A 22,815-nucleotide genomic window follows, 5' to 3' on the forward strand; every position below is an offset into this window, starting at 1 on the left:
CCTCACCTCCATGTCAGTGCTTCTACTACTGTTTCACTCTTTTTGTGGTCACAGATGTTATGTACCTGACTTGTAATGTCCATTATGTTTCTCTGTTGTGAAGCATAGCAACAGGATAAGGTCATCACACAAATAAGGTAGATGCTCAGTCAGGTTCATTAGATGCAGAGCTCGCAACCAAGGGCATGGTGATACACACCCAAGCTCCCTTTCTAGCTCTGGCAACTTAAATTAGTGGTTTCAAAATGTCTACTTTAACTTGCCTCCTGAGTTCTATCCATAGCTCAGGGTTTGGGTTTGGGGAGAGAAGTTGAGTGCAGAGATTACCATAAAGGAGTAAGGCTTGGAGCAGAGAGTTCAGACCTGAACCTCCATGCTAACAGCCAGTGCATTACATGTTTATACACAAAGTCTTACTACGTTATCTCAGGAGAGGGGCTGGTTTGAGAGGCTGTTACCACTTGCAGCTGTTAACATGAGGAAAGCAAGGAACATGTGAAAGCAAGGAACATTATCTTAAGCTAGGAAACCAGGACTGAGCTGTGCTGTCAGGAGTGAACTGACCTGGTTGTTTGGCTGCTGTGCATTTAGTTTGTTTGTCTAATACTGAAGTGATCCAGAATGTGCTGACTAAAAGCATGAGAGTTGCTTGGTCCTCATCATGACCTTAAAAAGCCATCACCTCAACAGCTGAAGGTTTTTAAGAATGGGGCATTCTTAGCTGTCTTGGGCAGCCTGCTCCAGACCTTCACAACCCTTTTAGGGAAGAAATTTTTCCTAATGTCCAACATAAACCTCTTCTGGTGCAATGGGAGACCATTTCCTCTTGTCCTATCATTTGTTCCTGGAGAAAAGTGCCTGACACCCACCTGGCTCCAACATCTTTTCAGGGAGTTGTAGAGAACAAGAAGGTTTCTCCTCAGCCTCCTTTTCTCCAGACTAAAAAGAAAAAAGTTCCCTCAGCTGCTGTGAACAGGACCTGTTCTCCAGACTCTTCACCAGCTTTGCTGACCTTCTATGGACCTGTTCCAGCACCTGAATCAGATGCCTGAGAGCCAAGCAGCTCCAGAGATTTCAGGGGAATTCCCAAAATGCCTACACAAAAATGGTGAGAGTTCTAAATCATTTGTAAAGTCACTTCTGGGAGTTAAGGGCTTCAGTTGGATACTTTGAATCCCATTAAGACTTCTTAGTATAAGATGAAGGGAAAATTCTATGTTATAATGACTCCCCTATGTTAGCAAGGGGGTTGGACTGTATGAGATCCCTTCTCACCCCTATGATCCAATGATTCTGTAACCTTGCCTGGCACAACTTGAGGCTATTTCCTCTTGTCTTATCACTAAAATGTTACCCAATTTGATCACAAGAAGCTTTCTAAGCTGATAGCTGTAGTGAGGGGTGTGTTGGTCTCTTCTTCCCACTATGAACTGAGAGAAGGATAGAAAATGACCGCACCAGGGGAAGTTTAGATTGGCTGTTAGGAAACATTTTTGTACTGAAAGAGTGGTCAAGGCTTGGAACAGGCTGCCAGGGAAGTGTTGGAGTCACAGTACCTGGAGGTGTTCAAAGAACGTGTAGACATAGCATTTTGGGACATGGTTTATTTGGCACAGTGGTGCTGGGTTGACAGTTGGACTTGATGACCTTTGAGGTTTATTAGCAACCAAAATGATCCTGTGATGATTACTTTACTTTGTCAAAAAGTACAGAACCAGTTATGTACTGAGGTTTTGTTGCTTGGTTGGTTTATTTGGTTTACAGTCTAGTAGTAATATAGTGTTCAGTCTTCTAAATCCAGGACTAAACCATACTTACTAACCACAGGGCACTGTACTGACACTCTGTTAGGTGATATGTGAGCACTTTGTGCCCAGAAAATCAGGGGAGAGGTCGGCAGGGTCCTGCCTTGCTCATACCTTTCTGAAAAACGAGCCAACGTTGAAGCATGACATCTTGGCTTGGGACTGGTTGCGCAGAAGTTGCCGCTAGGAGATGCTGGCTTCCAAAAGATGAAAGTGGACACCGGCACACAGACTTCACACAGTGAGACTGCACAGGTGAAGCTGGGCTCGGGCCAGACAAATCACCTACCACAAACCATAAGAAGCCACCACATACTTCAGAAACCACAAACCTCCAAACCACTCACCACACACCACCAAACTTCATAACAAATCACAAGAGACCACCACACACCACCAAACACAACAAACCACCAAACCACTGGCGTAGCACTCACTACACACCACAGAACCCCACCACAAACCACCAAACCACTCACCACACACCACCAAACACAACAAACCACAAACCACTGGCGTAGCACTCACTACACACCACCAAACCTCACCACAAACCACCAAACCACTGGCAAACCACTCACCACACACCACGGAACCCCACCACAAACCACCAAACCACTCACCACAGAACCTCACCACAAACCACCAAACCCCACGGCAAACCAAGGACCAAAGCCCGCCGAAAAAAAGCCACTCGGGAGCACCGCAAGTCAAGCCCGAGCAGCACAACACCGCCAGGGACGCTCGCAAGCAGAAGCCCAGACGGTGAAGGCGTTACCGGTCTCCCTGGCAGCAGGAGCCCCACCCCAGGCCAGTGACGCACATCGTGGCCGACCAATGGCAGCTCGCCTTCCGGGTGCGTGCGCGGCTCCGCCGTTGGCGGCGGTGGGCGCGGCCAAGCGTGCGATGTCGGTGGCGCCGTTCCGCCGGGCGGCTGTGGATGAGTGCGACGAGGAGAAGTTTGTGGACGAAGAGGAGGGAGGTGAGGGGCAAGCGGGACCTGCGCTGCTGCCTGCTATGGGAACGTCCATGCCCGGAAAGGGGCCGTGGCCTGACAGGAGGTAGGCAGCGATCGAGGCTGATTGAGGCAGTGATGGAGGCAGCGACCCAGGGCTGGCAGGAGAAAGGGCTATAAGGCTGAAAGGAGAAGCAACCGGCACTGAGAGAAGGAAGCCAGCCTCGCTTCCTCTCCATCACGGCGGCCCAGGGCTGCCGTATGTGGGAGGGGCAAGAAGGATAGAGGAAAGTTTTTTCCCGGGGAGGAAAGGAGTGCTCCATGTGCCCGCCGCTGGCTTCCTTGCCTGGCTGCTAGCTCTTGCCGACAGCCACTGCTAGGTTGCTGTCCCTGAGGCCTGATGTGGAGGGCTACGAATTGCAGTCGTGGTGGGGAATGATATATTTTACCTGGATCCTCGAGCGGTGAAAAACTTAAGAGGTATGATCCAACACTGGAAGTGTGCAGCTTCTTTTTGGTGCTGCTCCTTCCTCAGGTGGCCTGCTGATTGCAGCCTGACAGTGCTGACTGTGTTGGCTGTTGAGGGAATCATTGCAGCCACTGAGCCGTTCAGTATTTTTAGTCATACAGAAGCCAGCTACAGGTCCTGCTACCCTGCAGCTGCTTCTGTTGCTTCCTAAATACTTGGTATCTGGTCCTTAACCATTTATCACAGGGAACATGATGGCTGCACTCCAGGCATCTCTGAAGAACCCTCCCATCAACAGAAAGAACCAGGCAGTGAAGGTGAATAGGGACCAACTCACTCATGGCTTACACCTTGTCCTGATTTGAGCTAGAACAAAACCAGTTCTCACTTCAGTGATCTTTTTTACAGCCTTAACCCCTGACACTCCTTCCAAATCCTTTTTTGTTTCTATAACCCCACTAACCTTGCCAGGTGTGACTTTAAGAAGCCAAGGAAGTTAGGTTTAGGGTATTCCCTGATGTTAAAACATCTGTGTCCTTTGTTGATTTAATCTTACACTTTAACTTGGTGCCAGATCAGGTTTTGTGTGTTCTCCTACCTGGGCTGCTGGTGTGTTGTTGTGTCCTGGCTAACTCCACACATCACCAGGTGCCTGTGTCTGACCCAGAGCTGGCAGCATGTAGATGTAGTTGGCACTGAACTACTGAGGAGCCACAAATGCCATCATCACCTTTGACTCAGGAAGCTGCTAGCACAGCCAGAGCCTGAACCTACAAAAGAGGGAGAGCTGCTGGTTATCACATGCAATTAAAGCTAAGCTGTGTGACTTGTAGTGTAAAAGGGGGGGGGGGAGATGCTCATTTGAAACAGGCAGGAAGGCTTTCTGATCGGTGGTTTCAGACTGTAGGTACCTTGACCTGGGGTAATTCCCATGTTTCTGTTTCCAGCAGGTGGAGGAGTGGGGTCTGTCGTGTGCATTCTGAGTGCCAGGAAAATGGTTCAATCCAGTAACGAGCAGCTGCTGCCCTCCAGGGCCTGGGAAGTGCCGGTGCAAAACCCAGAGGGCCAAATGCTGTTGCTGCCCTGTAGGCAGTGCCTGTCTCTTGGCTCGCCTTCTCTCTGCTGCTGTTGAATCTGACCAGTAGTGCCTATTGTGATCACTTTTTATGTTCTCTTTTTGTTAAATTCCTGAAAAGGATGAAGGTGCAATTTTGTTTCTATCAGGAATATTTGGTGCTGATAAACATTTCAGGGACAGCATCTAGTGATGTGTACAGCTTTGTCTTTAGGGTGATTGGCATTTGTGTGCAATTATGGCTGATTTCAACCTCACTTTCCAAGCAGGTGCTAAGGCACTGAGGGCAATGTCTTAATTCTCTTTGCCAGCCAAGCAATGTCTTGCCCTAAGATCTGTATTTGAGAAGTGAGTCAGCTGTTAATATAGGTAAGGGGGCTGTGCTTCCCTTGGTCAGCCTCTGAACCTACAACCTTCAACAGGACAGCAAGCAAAAACTCCTTTCTGACCCCAATTATCATTGCAGAGAGATGGGTATTTTTCTTACCCTCTCATCTCACAGCCTGCTCAGGTTCCTTTGTGATCAGTCAGGTTTCAGGTCCATAGCAGGGAGGTCATAGTTCTCCATCATGCAGCTGGGAGGATAGAACTTAAAAGGCTGATGGTCCATTTATGCTGGAGCCCAGCCCAGTGGAAGCAGCAATCCTGAAAAGAAGGAAGAGCAGCTCTCACACAGCAGAGTCCTTCAGCAACTTGGTAGGGTTATTTTTCTCAAGCACAACAAAATGGCTACTGGTGTCCACTCTATCCCTGTAGAGCTCTCCCATGTTTTGTTTTCTAGTGTCTTAAGGGACACTAGAGAGTTCACATTGCTGTTGGCTTGAGCCACAGTGTGTTAGCTAGAGGGCAGATTGGGTTCTAAAATAGAGGAGTACCTCACCAAGAACTGGGAAAGGCCAGGACATCCAGTGCCAGTGGCATCCTGGCCTGGATCACAAACAGTGTGGCCAGCAGGACAAGGGAGGTTATTCTTTCCCTGTACTCACAGTATCACAGTATCATCAGGGTTGGAAGAGACCTCACAGATCATCAAGTCCAACCCTTAACCACAGAGCTCAAGGCTAGACCATGGCACCAAGTGCCACGTCCAACCTTGCCTTGAGGTGCCCCAGGGACGGCGACTCCACCACCTCCCTCGGCAGCCCATTCCAGTGTCCAATGACTCTCTCAGTGAAGAACTTTCTCCTCACCTCCAGCCTAAATTTCCCCTGGCACAGCTTGAGGCTGTGTCCTCTCGTTCTGGTGCTGGCCACCTGAGAGAAGAGAGCAACCTCCTCCTGGCCTCAACCTCCCCTCAGGTAGTTGTAGACAGCAATAAGGTCACCTCTGAGCCTCCTCTTCTCCAGGCTAACCAATCCCAGCTCCCTCAGCCTCTCCTCGTAGGGCTGTGCTCGAGGCCTCTCACCAACCTCGTCGTCCTTTTCTGGACACGCTCAATCATCTCAATGTCCCTCCTAAACTGGGGGGCCCAAAACTGAACACAGTACTCAAGGTGAGGTCTAACCAGTGCAGAGTACAGGGGCAGAATGACCTCCCTGCTCCTGCTGACCACACCATTCCTGATGCAGGCCAGGACGCCACTGGCTCTCTTGGCCACCTGGGCACACTGCAGGCTCATGTTCAGGCGGGTATCAATCAGCACCCCCAGATCCCTCTCTGTTTGGCTGCTCTCCAGCCACTCTGACCCCAGCCTGTATCTCTGCTTGGGGCTGTTGTGGCCAAAGTGCAGCACCCTGCACTTGGAGCTACTGAACGCCATCCCCTTGGACTCTGCCCATCTGTCCAGGCCGTCAAGGTCCCGCTGCAGAGCCCTTCTGCCCTCTAATTCTTTCACATCTGCCCCCAGCTTGGTGTCATCTGCAAACTTGCTGATGACTGACTCCATGCCCTCATCCAGATCATCAATGAAGATGTTAAAGAGGATGGGGCCCAGCACTGATCCTTGAGGGACACCACTAGTGACCGTCTGCCAATGGCACCATTGACCACCTCTCTCTGGGCTTGTCCCTTCAGCCAGTTCCTAACCCAGCACAGAGTGTTGCCATCCAAGCCGCGAGCTGACAGCTTAGCCAGCAGTTTGCTGTGGGGGACAGTGTCAAAGGCCTTGCTGAAGTCCAGATAGACCACATCCACAGGCCTCCCCACATCCACCAAGCGGCTCACCTGATCATAGAAGGAGATCAGGTTGGAGAGGCAGGATCTGCCCTTCCTAAATCCATGTTGGCTGCACCTGAGCCCTTTGCCATCCCTCAGGTGCGCTCTTATCACCCCCAAGATAACCTTCTCCATCAGTTTCCCTGGCACTGAGGTCAGGCTGACAGGTCTGTAGTTCCCAGGTTCCTCCATCTGACCCTTCTTGTGGATGGGGATCACCTTGGCCAGTTTCCAGTCTCCTGGGACCTCTCTGGTGAGCCAGGACTGCTGGAAAATGATGGAGAGCAGCTTGGCCAGCTCAGCTGCCAGCTCTCTCAGCACCCTGGGATGGATCCCATCTGGTCCCATGCACTTGTGGGTGTCCAGGTGGCTCAGCAGGTCCTCAGGAATTTCCAGGACAACACATCGCTCCCTGACCCCTTCCCCCAGTTCAAGAGGCCACTTGCCCTGAACTCCTCCCTCCTTACTGCTGAAAACTGAGGTGAAGAAGGCATTCAGGACCTCAGCCTTTTCCTCGTCGTCAGCTATAGTGTTCCCCTCCTGCTCCAGTAAGCAGTGGAGGCTCTTCTGGCCCTTCTTTTTAGCACTGATACATTTATAACAGTGCTTTTTATTATCCTTCACAGAAGTGGCAGCCTAAGTTCTAACTGGGCCTTAGCCTCTCTAATTTTTCTCCTGCATAATCTGGCTACCTCCTTAAACATGTCAGGAGAAGCATTCCCCTCCTTCCAAAGGTGATACACCCTCTTTTTCTCCCCCAATTCCTTCAGGAGCTGATTGCTCATCCATGCTGGTTGCCTTCCCTGCCAGCTCATCTTTCAGCACATGGGAACTGCCAGCTCCTGTGCCTTCAAGAGCTCCTGTTTAAAGTAGGTCCAACCATCCTGGACCCCTTTGTTCTCAAGGACTGTGTGAGCAGACTCTGCCGGAGTGTAGTTGGTGTTTGTGCAGTGAAGCCTTTAGTTCTTGATTATGAAATGATGGCAGTGGAGACAAAAAACGGGAGAGTGCCAGGGGAGTTTAGCATGTGCTGGGTTAAAGGTCGAGGCTGTGCTCCCTGTAAAAGGCTTTTGGTGTGTGCTTGTGTGGTTTTTAACATGGTTTTACTTCTGAGATGTATTTAATGTGCCTTCCTTTCTACTTTCCAACTGCAGAGCTGTTGCTTCTCACTTGCAGCACTCTCTCAGAGGACAGGTAACTGGATTTTGTTTCCGTTCCAATGGTCTGTTGTAGCAGAAGGAATCTGTGGCTGCCTGAGCCTGAGCCTCAACATCTGGAAGAGTTGGGAGATACCCTGGGTGCCTGTGAGGATAAAGGGATCTGATACACATCTTAGGGCAATGTGTGTAAGTATCTGCAGCATTCCTGAAAACTTGGTGCTAGTTAAAGCAGAGAGAGCAGTACTGGATGGTTTGTGCTGAGGGCCACGAGGATGATCAGAGGGTGGGAGCAGCTCTGCTCTGAGGACAGACTGAAAGAGTTGGGGCTGTGCAAGCTGGAGAAGAGGAGGCTCCCAGGTGGCCTTCTTGTGGCCTTCCAGTATCTGAAGCCCCCTGTGGCCTACAGAAAAGCTGGGGAGGGACTTCCTAGGCTATCAGGTAGTGAGAGGACTAGGGGGAATGGAGCAAAGCTGGAGGTGGGGAGATTCAGACTGGACGTGTGGAGGAAGTTGTTGAGCATGAGAGTGGCGAGAGCCTGTAATGGGTTGCCCAGGGAGATGGTTGAGGCCCCATGGCTGGAGGTGTTTAAGGCCAGGCTGGATGAGGCTCTGACCAGCCTGCTCTAGGGTAGGGTGTCCCTGCCCATGGCAGAGGGTTGGAACTGGATGATCTTTGTGGTCCCTTTCAGCCCTGACTGATTCTCTCTGCTATCCAGCTGCATTCTGCAATCCCTCTAAGAACAGATGCTGGCTTTGTAGAATGTCTCTGTAGGAGGTGTGAAAGGAATTGGGAGTCTCATCTGCCTGGACACAGAAACTCTGCTGTCTTTCACATGGCAGGGGAGTGATGATGCAGCAGAGGAGCAGGTGAGTGAGGCATGGGGCAGCCTCCTGAAAAGGCTGCTTGCAATCTCAGATGTTTGCAATGCTTGAGAATCCTTGGCAAGCATTAAAAACATTAAACCCTGTAAGTGTTAGCCTGTGGTGTTCCAACAGATCAAAAGCTCTCCTTTTTAATCTAGGTATACAAGAGTGGTATTGATGTGTAAAAGAGACTTGGAAATGCCCCCCCATCTCCTCTATGATATGTAAAGGCTTCTAGAAAATAAAACCAACTCCTAGGTAGAATTATGAAATATAACTTGTGTATAAAAAGAGATCAGGTTGATCAAGCAGGACCTAAATCCATGCTGGCTGGGTCTGATGCCCTGACCATCCTGTAGGTGCCCATCTCTCCAGCCTGTCCAGGTACCTCTGCGGAGCCCTCCTACCCTTTACCAGATTGACACTTGCTCCCACCTTGGTGTCACCTGCAAACTTGCTGATGCTGGACTCAATCCCCTCATCCAGATCATGATCATCCAGATCATGAAAATATTAAACAGGACTGGGCCTGGCACTGATCCCTGGGGAACACCTCTAGTGACAGCTCCCAACTGGATGTGGCTCCATTCACCACCACTCTCTGAGCTCGGCCCTCCATCCAATTCTTAACCCAGCACAGAGTGCCCCTATCCAAACCACGAACTGCCAGCTTCACTAGGAGCTTGCTATGGCAGACAGTGTCAAAGGCCTTTCTGAAGTCCAGGTAGACTACATCCACAGCCTTCCCCACATCCACCAGACAGGTCACCTGGTCATAAAAAGTGATCAGGTTGATCAAGCAGGACCTAAATCCCTGCTGGCTGGGTTTGATGCCCTGACCATCCTGTAGGTGCCCTGTTCCATTATCTTGCATGGCACTGAGGTCAGGCTGACAGGGCTGTGATTTCCTGGGTCCTCTTTCCGACCCTTCTTGTGGATGGGCACCACAATGGCAGCTTCCAGTCTTCAGTCTGCCTGCTGTCTTCTACCAGGAAAAATACTAGTATTTTTGGGCTCCTGTAAGTTCCACCAGCTTAACTGGCTTAAATTCAATCTGAAATTATGTCATTTTACAATTGAGATGCGGCTGCAAGTACCCTAAGACCTCTGCTTACCTGCTGTCTCTTTGTTTTTGTTTTTTTTATCTAACTTAAGAGGATTGAAGATGTTTTTTTCACATAGTCTTGAAATAGCTCACAATGGCCAGATTTTTCCTTTGCATAATGACCTTAATTCTCAGAACTCCTGCTTTTTCTTTTCCCTCCTGTGTATAGAAGCTTGACCAGGCTCATACACTCATTTCTCTCAAAGAAAATGATTTTTTGTTACTGGAGTTTTATTAGTGCTGGTGATATGTGATTATAATGATTAAATAGTAATCAACCATGTCACATCATTACAATCAAGGTCCAGCTCTGCAGCCCTTAACACAGGAAGGCTATGGACCTGATGGAACAGGTTCAGACGAGGGCCACAAGGATGTGGGTGGGCTGGAGCATCTCTGCTACAAGGACAGGCTGAGGGAGCTGGGGCTGGTCAGCCTGGTAGGGAAGGGAGGGCTCTGGGCAGACCTAATAGCAGCCTTCAGGACCTGAGGGGACTTGCACAAGGCTGTAAAGGGACTGTTTACAAAGGCCTGCAGGGATAGGACAAGGATAAATGGTTTGAAAGTTAGGGAAGATTTTGATTGGATGCCAGGAACAAGTGATCTACCATGAGGGTGGTGAAGCACTGGAACAAGTTGCACAGGGAGGTAGTTGAGGCCCCATCCCTGGAGACACTCAAGGTCAGGAAGGTCCCTTCCAACCCAAACCATTCTATGATTCTGTTCTATGAAAAGAGCAGGTGTGTCACAGCACATTTCCATGTTTCTTGTGTTAGTGGTCTTAGATTTGGTCTGGGTTCCATACCAGAGACAGCCAAATGTTAGGTCTGGATTTCTTCTCAGAGACAGCCAAATGTTAGGTCTGGGTTTCTTCTCAGAGACAGACAAATGTTAGGTCTGGGTTCCATATCAGAGACAGACAGATGTTAGGTCTGGGTTTCTTCTCAGAGACAGCCAAATGTTAGGTCTGGGTTCCTTCTTGGAGACAGCCAACTCAAAAGGCTGAGGGAAATTTTCTTAGGTTGCTCTTACTGATATTTTGTATTTGTAATTCCATTTTTCACACTCACTGAAGTAAATACTTTAAGGACCAGTCACAGAAATAGTTGTCTGAGCTGTCCTCTAAAATAATGACCCAATTCAAAGGAGTGTTTCTGGTTATTTTAGGCATACAACAGGCTGTAAGTATTAAAACCAAATGTTTAAAACCCACACAGAGCCACAACAGCAAACCTGACTTTGTTGGCAAATATTGTGCCAAACAGAAACTGTAAGAGACATTGTAATGTGACAGTGACATGTTCTATGTTTGAAGGATGACTTTGACACCCTCCTTGCAAGAGTATCCTGAAATGCTGCAAATCCAAATGTGTTTGTGACTTTAGGTTCTGTGTGGCAACCCAAAATGGGTCCTTTCAGGAGAGGAATCACAAGTGTTGCTGCTGAAGGTGTGGATTGGCTTTCATGTTTTTTCAGAGCTGAAGTGGGACACCGAATGAGCACTCTTGTTCCCTGCAGTAACAGTATTCTCTGCGGGATTGTCCTTTTAGATTCCAATCCACGATGGGCTCATAAGATAACCTGATAGCAGCCAGACTGTGAAATGTTTTGTGGGGTGTGTCAGAGGAACATCCTAAAGATAAACTTACTAAAACCCTTGCTTGATTTGAAGAGACAAAGAATGTGGAGAACCAAAATGACAGACTTGTTCAGTAACCACAGGTGGACTGTGGCTTTGAAAGGATGGCACTGAATGTATTCTATTGTGAAAGCTGTGTCAGGAGTCTGACTTCTCTCTGATTTTTGCAGTTTGCTTTTGCTTTAACGTTGTAGATAGAAGAGGAGCAGAGGACCATGTCTTCAAAACATGCTGTCAGCCAGCTGGAGGTGACCAAGATCCGGGCAATTAAAGCTGGCACGCTGGAGAAGCTTGTGGAAAACCTTTTGACATCTTTTGGAGACCACGATTTTGCCTACACAGACATCTTCCTCTCAACATACAAGGCATTTACATCCACTAAGAGAGTCCTGGAGCTTCTCCTTGACTGGTAAGAGCCCATTTATGATGAGAACTGAGCCATCAGTCGAAGCAGCAAGAGCTACTTTGAAATGAGCACTTTCAGATGATGCAAGTGTTCTTAGACCAGCACTCTCAGGGCTGAGGAAACCCAAGCTGACCTTGAATGTTTTCAGGGATGAGGCCTTCACCACCTCCCTGGGCAACCTGTTCCAATGTTCCACCACCCTCATATTAAGGAACTTCCTCCTAATGTCCAGTTTAAATAGACTCTCTAGTTTAGAAACAAATTTGCTTGTCCTGTGGAAAATGAAATTCATAGTCCTACCTTCAAGGTACATGCTCTGCCCATGTAGGTAAGAGATGCTGCTTTGCTCTGTTGGAGTTGTGCCAATGTTTTCGTCTTTCCCAGTGGCATTTCCCCAGCTCCACAGGCTATTCTCATATGTGACAACTGCCTCGGTATCTTTGGCACAAGTGGGCACTTGCCACCTAGAAAACTCTGTGAAATCACAGTTGGAGCCAGGAGGGATGACAAATACTGCAGAAACAGAAGCTGTGCTGGAGAAAGTGCTTGTATGACAGTCACTGTGTCACTGGAACGTTGCTCTGGGAAAGGATGGAGGGAAAATGGGCAGAATCGCAGTTGGAGCCAGGAGGGATGACAAATCATAGAATCATAGAATCAAACAGGTTGGAAGAGACCTCCAAGATCATCCAGTCCAACCTAACACCCAGCCCTATCCAGTCAACTAGACCATGGCACTAAGTGCCTCATCCAGTCTTTTCTTGAACACCTCCAGGGACGGTGCCTCTGCCACCTCCCTGGGCAGCCCATTCCAATGCCAATCACTCTCTCTGTGAAGAACTTCCTCTTAACATCCAGCCTATACCTACCCCGGCACAACTTGAGACTGTGTGCCCTTGTTCTATTGCTGGTTGCCTGGGAGAAGAGGCCACCCCCCACCTGGCTACAGTGTCCCTTCAGGTAGTTGTAGACAGTAATAAGATCACCCCTGAGCCTCCTCTTCTCCAGGCTAATCAGGCCCAGCTCCCTCAGCCTCTCCTCATAGGGTTTATGCTCCAGGCCCTTCACCAGCTTTGTCGCCCTTCTCTGGACACGTTCCAGCACCTCAACATCTGTCTTGAATTGAGGGGCCCAGAACTGGACACAGTACTCAAGGTGTGGCCTTACCAGTGCTGAGTACAGGGGAAGAATAACCTCCCTTGTCCTACTGGCCACACTACTCCTGAGCCAGCCCAGGATGCCATTGGCTCTGCTGCCCACCTGGGCACACTGCTGGCTCATCTTCAGCTTACTATCTGTCAGTACCCCCAGGTCCCTTTCTTCCTGGCTGCCCTCCAGCCACTCAGTCCCCAGCCTGTAGCGCTGCTTGGGGTTGTTGTGGCCAAAGTGCAGAATCCTGCACTTGGCCTTGTTAAATCTCATCCCATTGGCCTCTGCCCACCCATCCAGCCTGTCCAGGTCCCTCTGCAGGGCTCTTCTACCTTCCAACAGCTCCACACCTGCTCCTAGCTTGGTGTCATCTGCAAACTTACTGATGCTGGACTCAATCCCCTCATCCAGGTCATCAATAAAGATATTGAACAGGACTGGGCCCAGCACTGATCCTTGGGGAACACCACTAGTGACAGCTGCCAACTGGATGTGGCACCATTCACCATCACTCTCTGGGCTCTGCCATCCAGCCAGTTCTTGATCCAGCACAGAGTGAATCTGTCCAAACCATGAGCTGCCAGCTTGGCTAGGAGTTTCTTGTGGCAGACAGTGTCAAAGGCTTTGCTCAAGTCCAAGTAGACTGCATCCACAGCCTGCCCCACATTCACCAGGCAGGTAACCTGATCATAAAATGAGATCAGGTTGGTGAGGCAGGACCTGCCCTTCCTAAACCCATGCTGTCTGGGCCTGATCCCTTGGCCATCCTGTAGGTGCTGCAGAAACAGAAGCTGTGCTGGAGAAAGTGCTTGTATTACAGTCACTGTGTCACTGGAACGTTGCTCTGGGAAAGGATGGAGGGAAAATGAGCAGAAAAGATGCCCACAATGGCAAATCCAGCCTGACCTCAGTCCCTGAGCTGGCCTGGCAGCACTGCTTACTGGCCACAATGGCCCGAGGAAGCTTTGGGAGGTTTTTGGGTGCCCAGAGGAGACCACTGAAGTGTCCCACAGGTGATGGTGGCCAAAGCCTGCCTGCCTTGGAGCTGTGAGCAAATAAATGATTTGGGTTGCTTCTTCCCATGTATGGATTGCTTCACATGAATTAGGTTGGAAGAAACCAGCCACTGCTGCCTCTGTTTTTTTTCCTTCCTAAATGAAATAATCTCAACAGATTTGTATTTTGAGCTAGAAACACTCTTTAGGTGTTTATGGTAGTAGTTTATCAATTCTGCTGCTGGGATATTCAGTAGAGGTTTCTCTAAACACCCATCTCACTTTCCAGAAAGGAGAACCTGGAGACCCCAACCTTCGAGGAGACAGAGAGCAAGAACTGCTCCGAGCACAAAGCTCTGCCTAGAACGTAAGTGTGGCTTTGGCCAGGACTTGCTGTCGGGGAGCACATGGGCAGCAGAGATGTTGCTCCTTTTCAAAGGCCACAGTGCTGTTTGCTTGCTTAAACTGTCTCATATCAAAGGATCACACAGAGTTACAGAATAGCAGGGTTTGGAAGGGACCTTTGGTGATCAGATTCACCTAGAGCAGGTTGACAATAATATAAGCCAGAGATCTTCTCATCAGAGAAATCATCTTAGAATTAAACATGAGATGAACACATCTGGGCCAACATTTTGTTGAAACAGACAAAGAGTGTTTGTTTCCCCTGCCTTATCGATGGCAGTAAATGGTTATTGCTTGTGACTGTTTTTATTGTGCCTTACAGCAGTGTCTGCAAACCAAAGCTGGTGTTGTCTCTGGCAACATCTGCATGCATGAGTCTTTTCCATTAGCGCCTCTGTGATTTACAGCTGCTCTTGGTGTGAAATTTAAAGTCTGAAGTCATCCTAATTTTCAAGAGAGATAGCAAAGCTATTTTGAAATGCAAGGGGAAAGTAGTTTGGTTAACCTCATAGCATCATATGAATATGTGTTTTTAGCTTCAGACACTGAGTGTAAAATGTGCCTTAGGTCATCAGTGCTTGACATCTGTAGGAGCTGTGGTTTGCAGCACTGTGGCATCACTACATTTGGCTACAGGATCTTCTTCAGCATTTCTGAAGACTGTTTTTCTATCAATTTATCTCAACTTCCACCAGTTAGGAAAAGCTTAAGGTTTGTTTTTTTGCCAGTGCACTGATTTCTCTGTCCCTGAGGAAGCCACCTTTAGTTTTGAGATGGGAGAAAAATGTTCGGTTTCCTTATCAAGAGATGCAGTCAAGACTGAGCAGTACACTACAGCATTGCCATTCCTGAAGTTCAAGCAGGCTGTCGACTCATAGCACATTCTGTTCCGTGCACATTTTGCTTGGTCTTCTGCTTACCCCCATGTTTTTCTGATGGCTTGTGTGTTGGGATAAGGGAATTTTAAGTCTGGCTTTAAATGGTTTCCATTAACATACCAGACACCTTCCTGTCTCCATTGCCTGAATGGACAAAGAAGCTGCAAAGAATCTGTTGTGTTTAACCCCCAGAGAGCAATGGGTGGAAGCTCCTTGGCTCTGAGTATTTCAGTAGCTGTCTCTACTTGAGAGCTTAATTAATGTCTACAAATGGTAAAAGGATTCTCAAGTGCTTTAATTAGAAACAAAGCAGGATAGAAAGCTACAAGCTCTGCTGATTTGGGCTCTTTCTCTTGCCCTGTGAGAGTCACCAAGGGAGCTCAGTTCTCCTCCATTCTTTCCTGGCTGGTGGAACAGAGAGCTATGACTATTTCCACAGGATGGTTTGGGTTGGAAGGCACCTTGAAAAGTCAACTAGCCCAACTCCCTTGCAAGTCAGTAGGGACACCTGCAAGGAGAGCAGGTTGCTCAGAGCTCCAAACAACCTGACCTGGACTGATTCCAGGGATGGGGCATGTACCACCCCTGTGGGCAACCTAAGCCAGGGTCTCACCACCTTTAAAAGATTTCTTCCTTAGATCTTCCTTGGGTCTCCCTGGAGCCTTTTCCTCCTGTTTTAACATGAGAACTCATCAAAGAAGGGCAAGTAGTTAAAACTTGTCCACAAGCAGCAAGAAGACAGGATAATGTAGTAGGTAGAGGCAACAAGAGACAGCCAGTGGGTTCCCACACTCCCATCCAAAATGAGCTCTAGGGTCTCCTCTAACCTCCAACTCTGGGCAAACCATTTGACCTCCCCCTGTCTCAGTCAGTCCAGTCATGCAAAACAGATTAAGGATTTATACTGGGGATGTGAAAGATCATTTCACAGCCAGCTGATGGACCCCAAGGAGCCTGATGGAGAGAAAAGGGAAAGAGATGGAAATACTTTGGACATAGGAGAGTGATGTTTTTAAATGGTGCTGTGACACAGGGTGCTGGATGTGTGCTGAGCTGGAAAAGATGATTAAAAGTGTGAGGAAAGGAGAGGGTGGAGTGGGAGCTTGGTAGCCTCTCTGTGGGCACACATCTGTTGGTGGCCTTTCTTGCACCTTGGGCTGTGGAGCTGGACTGGCTGTTGTGTGACATCTGTCCTGGCTGAGAATAATGGTCCCGAAGCTCCAGATAAAAGCTTGGCCACTGATGTTCTGTGATGCATGGGAATGGTTTGGAGGTGTGCCTGGGGAAGTTCAGACTGGACATTCAGAAGCATTTCTTCAGCAGGAGGATGGTCAAACCCTGGAACAGGCTTCCTAGAGAGGTAGTCAATGCCTTGAGTCTTCAGTGTTGAAGAGGCATTTGGCCAATGCCCTTAACAACAGGCGTTCAGTTTTGGCCAGCCCTGAAGTGGTCGGGCAGTTGGGCTAGATAATCAGTGCAGGTCCTTCCAACTGAAGTAAGCTATTCTGTTGTGGTAGTTGCCTTAGCCATCATGATTTGATGTCTTGAATTCAGTAGGAAGATCTCAATATTGCTTACATAGATTTGGTTCTTTGTTAGTTTGTATTTGGGAGGCTATAACTTGTGGGAGTGCAAATCAGGGTCAGCTTCACTGAAGTCTCTGGCAAAACCTGAGTAGTATCTTAATAAGATTGCATACATGAAAAGGACAAATGAACTTCCTTGCTCAGTGGGTTCAGGTGGTTTGTGACTGTCTCGCTGTCTTTATAGCTGTGTGAGAGGCAGGAAGATCTGATTGCATCCCTATGTTCTGTGTGCAATCCATGTCTTCTCTCTGTTTGCTCTTAGGGCTGTAGCATCAGTGTTAAGTGCCTGGCTCAGTCAGTGCTCCGAGGACTTCCGAGAGCCTCCCAACTACCCTTCTCTCCTGAAGGTTCTGGACTACCTGAACAGGAACCTGCCTGGCTCTGACACAGAGAAGAAGGCCCAGAAACTCTTGGGAAAATTCCAGAGTGAAGGAACAGAGAACAACTGTGAGTTACCTTCTGCCTCTCTGCTCTGCCAGACTGTGTGGTACCACAGGGGGGTGTGTGGAGCACGCTTCATTAACTCTACAGAAAGGCTCACCAGTGCCTTCTTATTTCCTTCTTTTTGAAACCCAAAATCTCTGTGTCAGATGAAATCTGGATTTAAGGGCATTCCTAAGGCAGTATCTTGGGGATATAACTGCAATCTCATTCCTCTGCAGTTTATTTTTTGTTGTTTGCAGATTATAACAGTGTATAAAGACCCAAACTGTAGTTTAGTGAAATTCAGCAGTGCTAATGAGGAATTTTTGTTGTGGGGTGGTGGTGTTTCTTTTTGCAGAAGAAAGGTTAGCAAATGGATGAAGCCATTTCTCTGCTAAGAATCCCTGAACAGCTCAATTCTAACTGTTTCTTTTTCTTGCACCTTTTCTTTGCCAATTTAATCTACAGGTCAACATCTTTCTTGCTAAAACCTGCAGCACTGCGGGACCACGACGTCAGGCAGCAGAGTGCCCAAAGTGCTTTCGTTCACTGCCTGCTGCACAAATTTCCTGTTATGTTTTCTGTCCTGGGCAGGTGATGAATTCCTTAATACCAGCTGCCATGTCCTGGAGGTCCAATATGAAGAAGAACTACAATTTTCTTCTTTGCCTGAGGCCCTTGTAGCAGAACAGCTGACCTACATGGACTCTGTACGTAGAGGGGAAACTCTGCTGGGTTTCTGCAGCACTCCCTTCTTTTAAAGTTCTGTCTGTATAAGTACAGTGTTGCACAGCAGGTAGAACACTCTTTTCAGTGGTGCCCATTCATAAGACCAGGATCAGTGGGCACAAATGGGAGTGCAGGAGGTTGCATCTCAACATGAAGAAAAACTTCTTTGCTGTAAGGATGCTTGAGCCCAAGAGCAGGCTGCCCAGAGAGGTTGTGGAGTCTCCTTCTCTGAAGAGATTCCAAATCCACATGAACGTTGTGTTCCTGGGCAGCCTGCTGTGGATGACCCTGCTTTAGCAGGGGGGTTGGACTAGATAGCTCTACAAGTCCCTCCCAGCCCGCACCATGCTGGGATGGCCTGGGTTGTTGGGACACAGAACACTGCTCTACTTGGTTATCCAAACCAGCTTCCTTCACTGGGCTTTCTTCCTTCAGTCATTGTGAAGCTTTGGTTGATTTTCTCTAAGGTGTCACTGTAAATCTGTGTAGGCTTTTTGGCAAAGTTCAGTGTTTGACACCTGAGAAATAGGACATTTTGACCAGATTGCTGCCTGGCCTCAAGATGTGCAGGTAGTCTGTAGCGTTCCGGTTTGGTTTGTCTGTATTAACCTCCTTCAGAGTATCACTTGATCTTTTTTACTTTTGTTTCCCCTTGGTCCTGCAACTGATCTGAAGTTGTCTCTTCTTTGCCCAGGACTGTTTAGCTGACAGTTTTTCTAGGGCATCAAGCCTATAAATAATGTGCCAAAGTGTCTATTTTAAACTAAGAGAAAACAAATCTTTACCTTTTAATATTGCCTAGGATTTAGATCCAATTTGTACTGTACAGATTGTCCACTGTCTTGTGGACAGCATAGGTCTAGGAGAGTCCTGCTGACTTATCTCTATTTCACTCTAGAAATTGTTCCAGAAAGTTGTTTCCCAGCATTGTTTGGGGAGCATTTGGTCACGCAGGGACAGGGATGAAAACAAAGAGCTGGTGCTTAGCATCAGAGCCACCATCACTCAGTTCAACGCCGTTTGCAATTGCGTTGTGAGCACCATCGTGAAGAATAAGGACCTAAAGACACATCAGAGAGCCAGGATCATGGAGAGATGGATCCATATTGCCCATGTAAAGCTTTTATTTTGTATTCTTCAGTGTTTCTGGTGTGGGAGGTGGAGGGAATAAAAGGGTTGTGTGCATTGGTCCCAGGCCAGTGAACATCTTAGCGCTAAATCTTTCTATTTTTGACTGTCTTTCTGTGTACTATCAGGTGAAGTATTCCCCTTCCTCTCCTCTGTTCCTTCCCCACCATGGAAATGGGGGTTGGTGCTGGTCTTCACAGGGCTGGGATCTCTAATGAATGGGTGAGGTGAATGGGGAGTGCTGTACACTTGCTAATACATTTATAGGAAGACACAGGTATATTCAGCCACTTCCCTGCTAGCAGTGAAAGAAGTGACATGGTAGTTAACAACATCCAGAGGTTAGACCTGCTTTCAGAGGAGCATTTGACAAGAGTGGAGTTGGCCTGGCAGTGGTGCAGGCAGAATAAGCCTTGTGGTCACCTGCCTTGGGCCATTAGCATTCAGTCCATGAACATCATGCTCCTTCTGCTGTGTCTATGAATGCAGTGGGAGCTGAAATCAGGTGTGGCAGAGGACAGCACAAGTGTTTCTGTTTTCATACCTTCACATACATACACATAAACCATGGCCCTCAGCACCACATCTCTGCCTCTTTTAAACACCTCTAGGGATAGTGATCCAACCACCTCCCTGTCCCTTTCAATGAGAAGGGTTCTTCTAATGTCCAACCTAATCCTCCCCTGGTGCAACTTGTGGCCATTTCCTCTTGTCCTATCACTTACTAATAGGGAGAAGAGACCAAACCCCACCTTGCTCCAACCTCCTTTCAAGTAGTTCTCTGTTCCACTTTTCTTTTCTCTAGAACTGGAAGCTGTAGCACAAAGGCATGAAAGTGAGGGCAGCGACATCTAAGCATCAAAGCACATAAAGTGTTTGGTGCCTGAGGATGGGCAGTGATGTTTTTGATGCTCAGTATTTGTACAGCTGCCTGCTTAGCAGTGGGGAGGTGCACCAGGCACGACAGCGCTCTCCCAGAAGAGCACTTGAGCAATGGGGATGCTGACATTTAAAGCTGCTGTGTTTCTGACCGCTCTATTCCTAGGAGTGTCGTGCGCTGAAGAATTTTTCTGCCCTGGGGGCTGTTGTTTCGGCACTGCAATCCTGTGCTGTCTTTTGGCTCAAGAGTTCCCGGGCACGTGTTCCAAAGTAAGTCTCCCGTTCTGTGCCTAGCCCCAGAGAAAGGCAAAAACTCAGTGCTCTGTCTTTTCATCTTGTCCTGCTCCTTCACAGACATTCCTGTAAGGCTAAGACGTGAGCTCCTCTTTGATACCAAGGGGGCAACCTGCCCTTGGGGGTACCAGCTCTCTTCTGTCCTTTGTAGCATACTGGGTCTTCCACAACCTATTTTGAACAGCTGTGGGACTAGCTACTCACCCAGCTCATGCCCACCATTCTCACAAGGCCAGCACAAGGGCACCATGGTGCTTGCCTGTTGTCTTCTCTCCTTTGAATCGTAGGACCATCATGGAATGGCTTGACTTGGAAGGCACCTGAGAGAATCTCTCTCTGCTATTTTTCTATTCCTTCAAATCCATTTAACCACCTTCTTAGAACCAGCTTAGTCTCATCCCCTGCGGTGTGATTGAGATCCCTGGCATACCTAGATGGCATTTCCTTGTGATGCTGTAAAATAAAGCCTAAATTTATTTGGGGCACCAAAAGTTCCCAGCAGGGTTTCTTGTAGACATGCAGCATCTCATTGGATACATTTTGGTGGTGTTCTCTTTTATATGCCCAACTGATCCATAGTGAAAAAGAAGTGATCTGGTCTGATTTAGAGCTTACTGCTGACACAAAGGATTGGATCTTTCCCTGTTACAGAAAGGCAGTGCTGCTGTTAGAGGAGCTGGCCCATATCTTTGCAGACCGTAACAATTCCTTGGCAGCTAAGGAGCTGGTGGCAAAGGTGAGACTTAGCTTGAATTGCAGTGCTTGTGATCACAGTCACAGCTGAGCTTAGCCCTTTCTCTAACCAACTGCCAAAGCTCTTCTTGTAAGGCTTAGGCTTTTCTCCTGGGCTGAGAGGTGATTTTGTGGTTCCTGAAAGAACCAAGAGGTGGAGGGAGGAGATTCTGCCTCTCTGCTTCACTCTGCTGGGATCCCACCTGCAGTGCCAGGGCCAGCTCTGGAGTCCTCAGCACAGCAGACACATGGACCTGCTGGAGTGAGGCTACTGCGATGATGGGAGGGCTGAAAGGCCTCTGCTGTGAGACCAGGCTGTGAGAGTTGGGGTTGTTTGACCTGGAGAAGAGAAGCTCCAGGGAGACCTTCTTGTGGCCTTTCAGGACTTGAAGGGGCCAGTCAGAAAGCTGGGGACAGACTTTTTATCAGGGCCTGTTGTGACAGGACAAGGGGTGATGGTTTTAAACTGAAGAAGAGAGATTTAGACTGGCTACAAGGATACTTTTCCCACTAAAAGTGTGGTGAGATGCTGGTCCAGGTTGCCCAGAGAGGTGGTAGATGCCTCATCCCTGGAATCATTTCAGGTGATTTTGAACAGGGCTGTGAGCAACTTGCTGATTGCTGAGGGTTGAACTAGATGAGGTCTAAAGGTTCCTCCCAATCCAAGGCAGTCTGTGATTCTATGGAACGATTGATGAATACAAACATGTGCTCAGCTGTCTACTTTCTGCCCTACACGAAACAATCCCATTAACTGCTCTTGCTAAAGAGAAATAGGTGGAAGCCCAGACAGTTCTGTGTAGTAAAGTAGGTACTGTAAGTACTGGAATTCTTGTGATAAAGAAAATTGGCTCTAGTCAGAGCAAGAATCTTTTTGCACAAGGTCACAAAGCTTCTGATGTACCAGCTTGAAAGCTACACAGACTTCTCCAGAGATGGCTTCATAAAATGTGTCCACTTTCCAGTCTGCTGATGCAAATGGCTTTTGTCTCCAAGTTGGCAAAGGACAGGGGAAGAGAATTCTGGAAGAGGGAGGCAAAAGTGTTGAGCAGAATTTTTAATTTGACTGGGGAAAATACATCTCCTTTTGGCTGGTGGAGACAAGTCTTTGCTTCACAAGTGTGTAGAAACACAAACTGTAGAGCTCAGAGTGCAGCTTCTAGTAGCCTAGAAGGTTTAAAATGTGACTCACTACTGTTAAAATGAAGGGAATGGCTGGGGAGTGAATTGCTCCTTCTCTGGCAGCAGGTAACCAGGGACCCTGTCCCTCCCCAGGGTTTCTTCCCCCAGCAGGGTTTCCTGGTGACCCACTGTTGCAAATCAAGGTAGGGTGGCAATATTGGTGAGAACATCCTGTTCAGAATTTGATTTAAGGTCTAGATGAGGTACTGAGGATGATGGAATGAAAGAAAACATGGTTTACAAGACCACTGCCTGCTTCTTCCATGTCCTTATTCTTGCTCTGATCTTCTGCAGGGGACAGGGCAAGTCCTGGTACCTTACCTCGGTGCTTTCCTCACTGATCTTGTCATGCTCGACACAGCCCTTCGAGACTGTGGAGGTAATTTGGGGTGATTATCACTGAATCCTAAATATCCTCCGAATCGTTCAGCTCTGAGTCTGCCCTTCCTTGTGTCCTGGAGTCCTGTACCCCTAAATTCCTCTCCTGCCCAGACTTCGGGGGGAAAGGGGAAAAGCCGCTTGGTTTCCCCCCCCCCCCTCGCCTGCCCTGCAGCCGTGAAGGAGGGGGAGGAGTGCCCCGCGAAGGGAGGGACTGCCCCATGAGTTTCCACGCTGGAGTCAGGCTGGGATTGGCCGTGCGCTTTCGCGCCTAAGGTGTGGTAACTCTGCCCTTTGTCTAGCGAAGGGTATAACTATTGGGGGTCTTCCCGCCTTTGGGGTTCCCGCTTTGGAATGTGCCCGTGCCTGGACGTATGTGTCTGCCTGAGCTCACACACTCCCCTCGGCTGGACTGCAGAGACCTTC

General features: G+C 48.4%; 1 protein-coding gene across 1 annotated transcript; it reads left to right on the plus strand.

Annotated features, from left to right (window-relative positions):
- The first annotated feature begins 7,640 nt into the window (after positions 1-7,640).
- Positions 7,641-22,404, plus strand: LOC135174537 (ral guanine nucleotide dissociation stimulator-like 1). Its single transcript, XM_064141812.1, has 10 exons — positions 7,641-7,804; positions 8,334-8,484; positions 11,420-11,634; positions 14,065-14,142; positions 16,907-17,091; positions 17,662-17,777; positions 18,695-18,910; positions 19,970-20,073; positions 20,749-20,833; positions 22,306-22,404. Exons 6-10 carry the CDS (start codon positions 17,769-17,771, stop codon positions 22,402-22,404), a joined length of 513 nt encoding a protein of 170 aa, XP_063997882.1. The 5' UTR covers positions 7,641-7,804; positions 8,334-8,484; positions 11,420-11,634; positions 14,065-14,142; positions 16,907-17,091; positions 17,662-17,768.
- Positions 22,405-22,815: the final 411 nt, after the last annotated feature.

Source organism: Pogoniulus pusillus, unplaced genomic scaffold (genome assembly GCF_015220805.1).
Source record: "Pogoniulus pusillus isolate bPogPus1 unplaced genomic scaffold, bPogPus1.pri scaffold_74_arrow_ctg1, whole genome shotgun sequence".
NCBI lineage: Eukaryota > Metazoa > Chordata > Aves > Piciformes > Lybiidae > Pogoniulus > Pogoniulus pusillus.

What these genes read in the sequence shown, in the direction of transcription:
- LOC135174537 (XM_064141812.1), top strand. An exon ending in GATGGATCCATATTGCCCAT is followed by an intron (nt 18,911 to 19,969) that starts GTAAAGCTTTTA and finishes CTCTATTCCTAG; the next exon opens with GAGTGTCGTGCGCTGAAGAA. An exon ending in TCCCGGGCACGTGTTCCAAA is followed by an intron (nt 20,074 to 20,748) that starts GTAAGTCTCCCG and finishes TCCCTGTTACAG; the next exon opens with AAAGGCAGTGCTGCTGTTAG.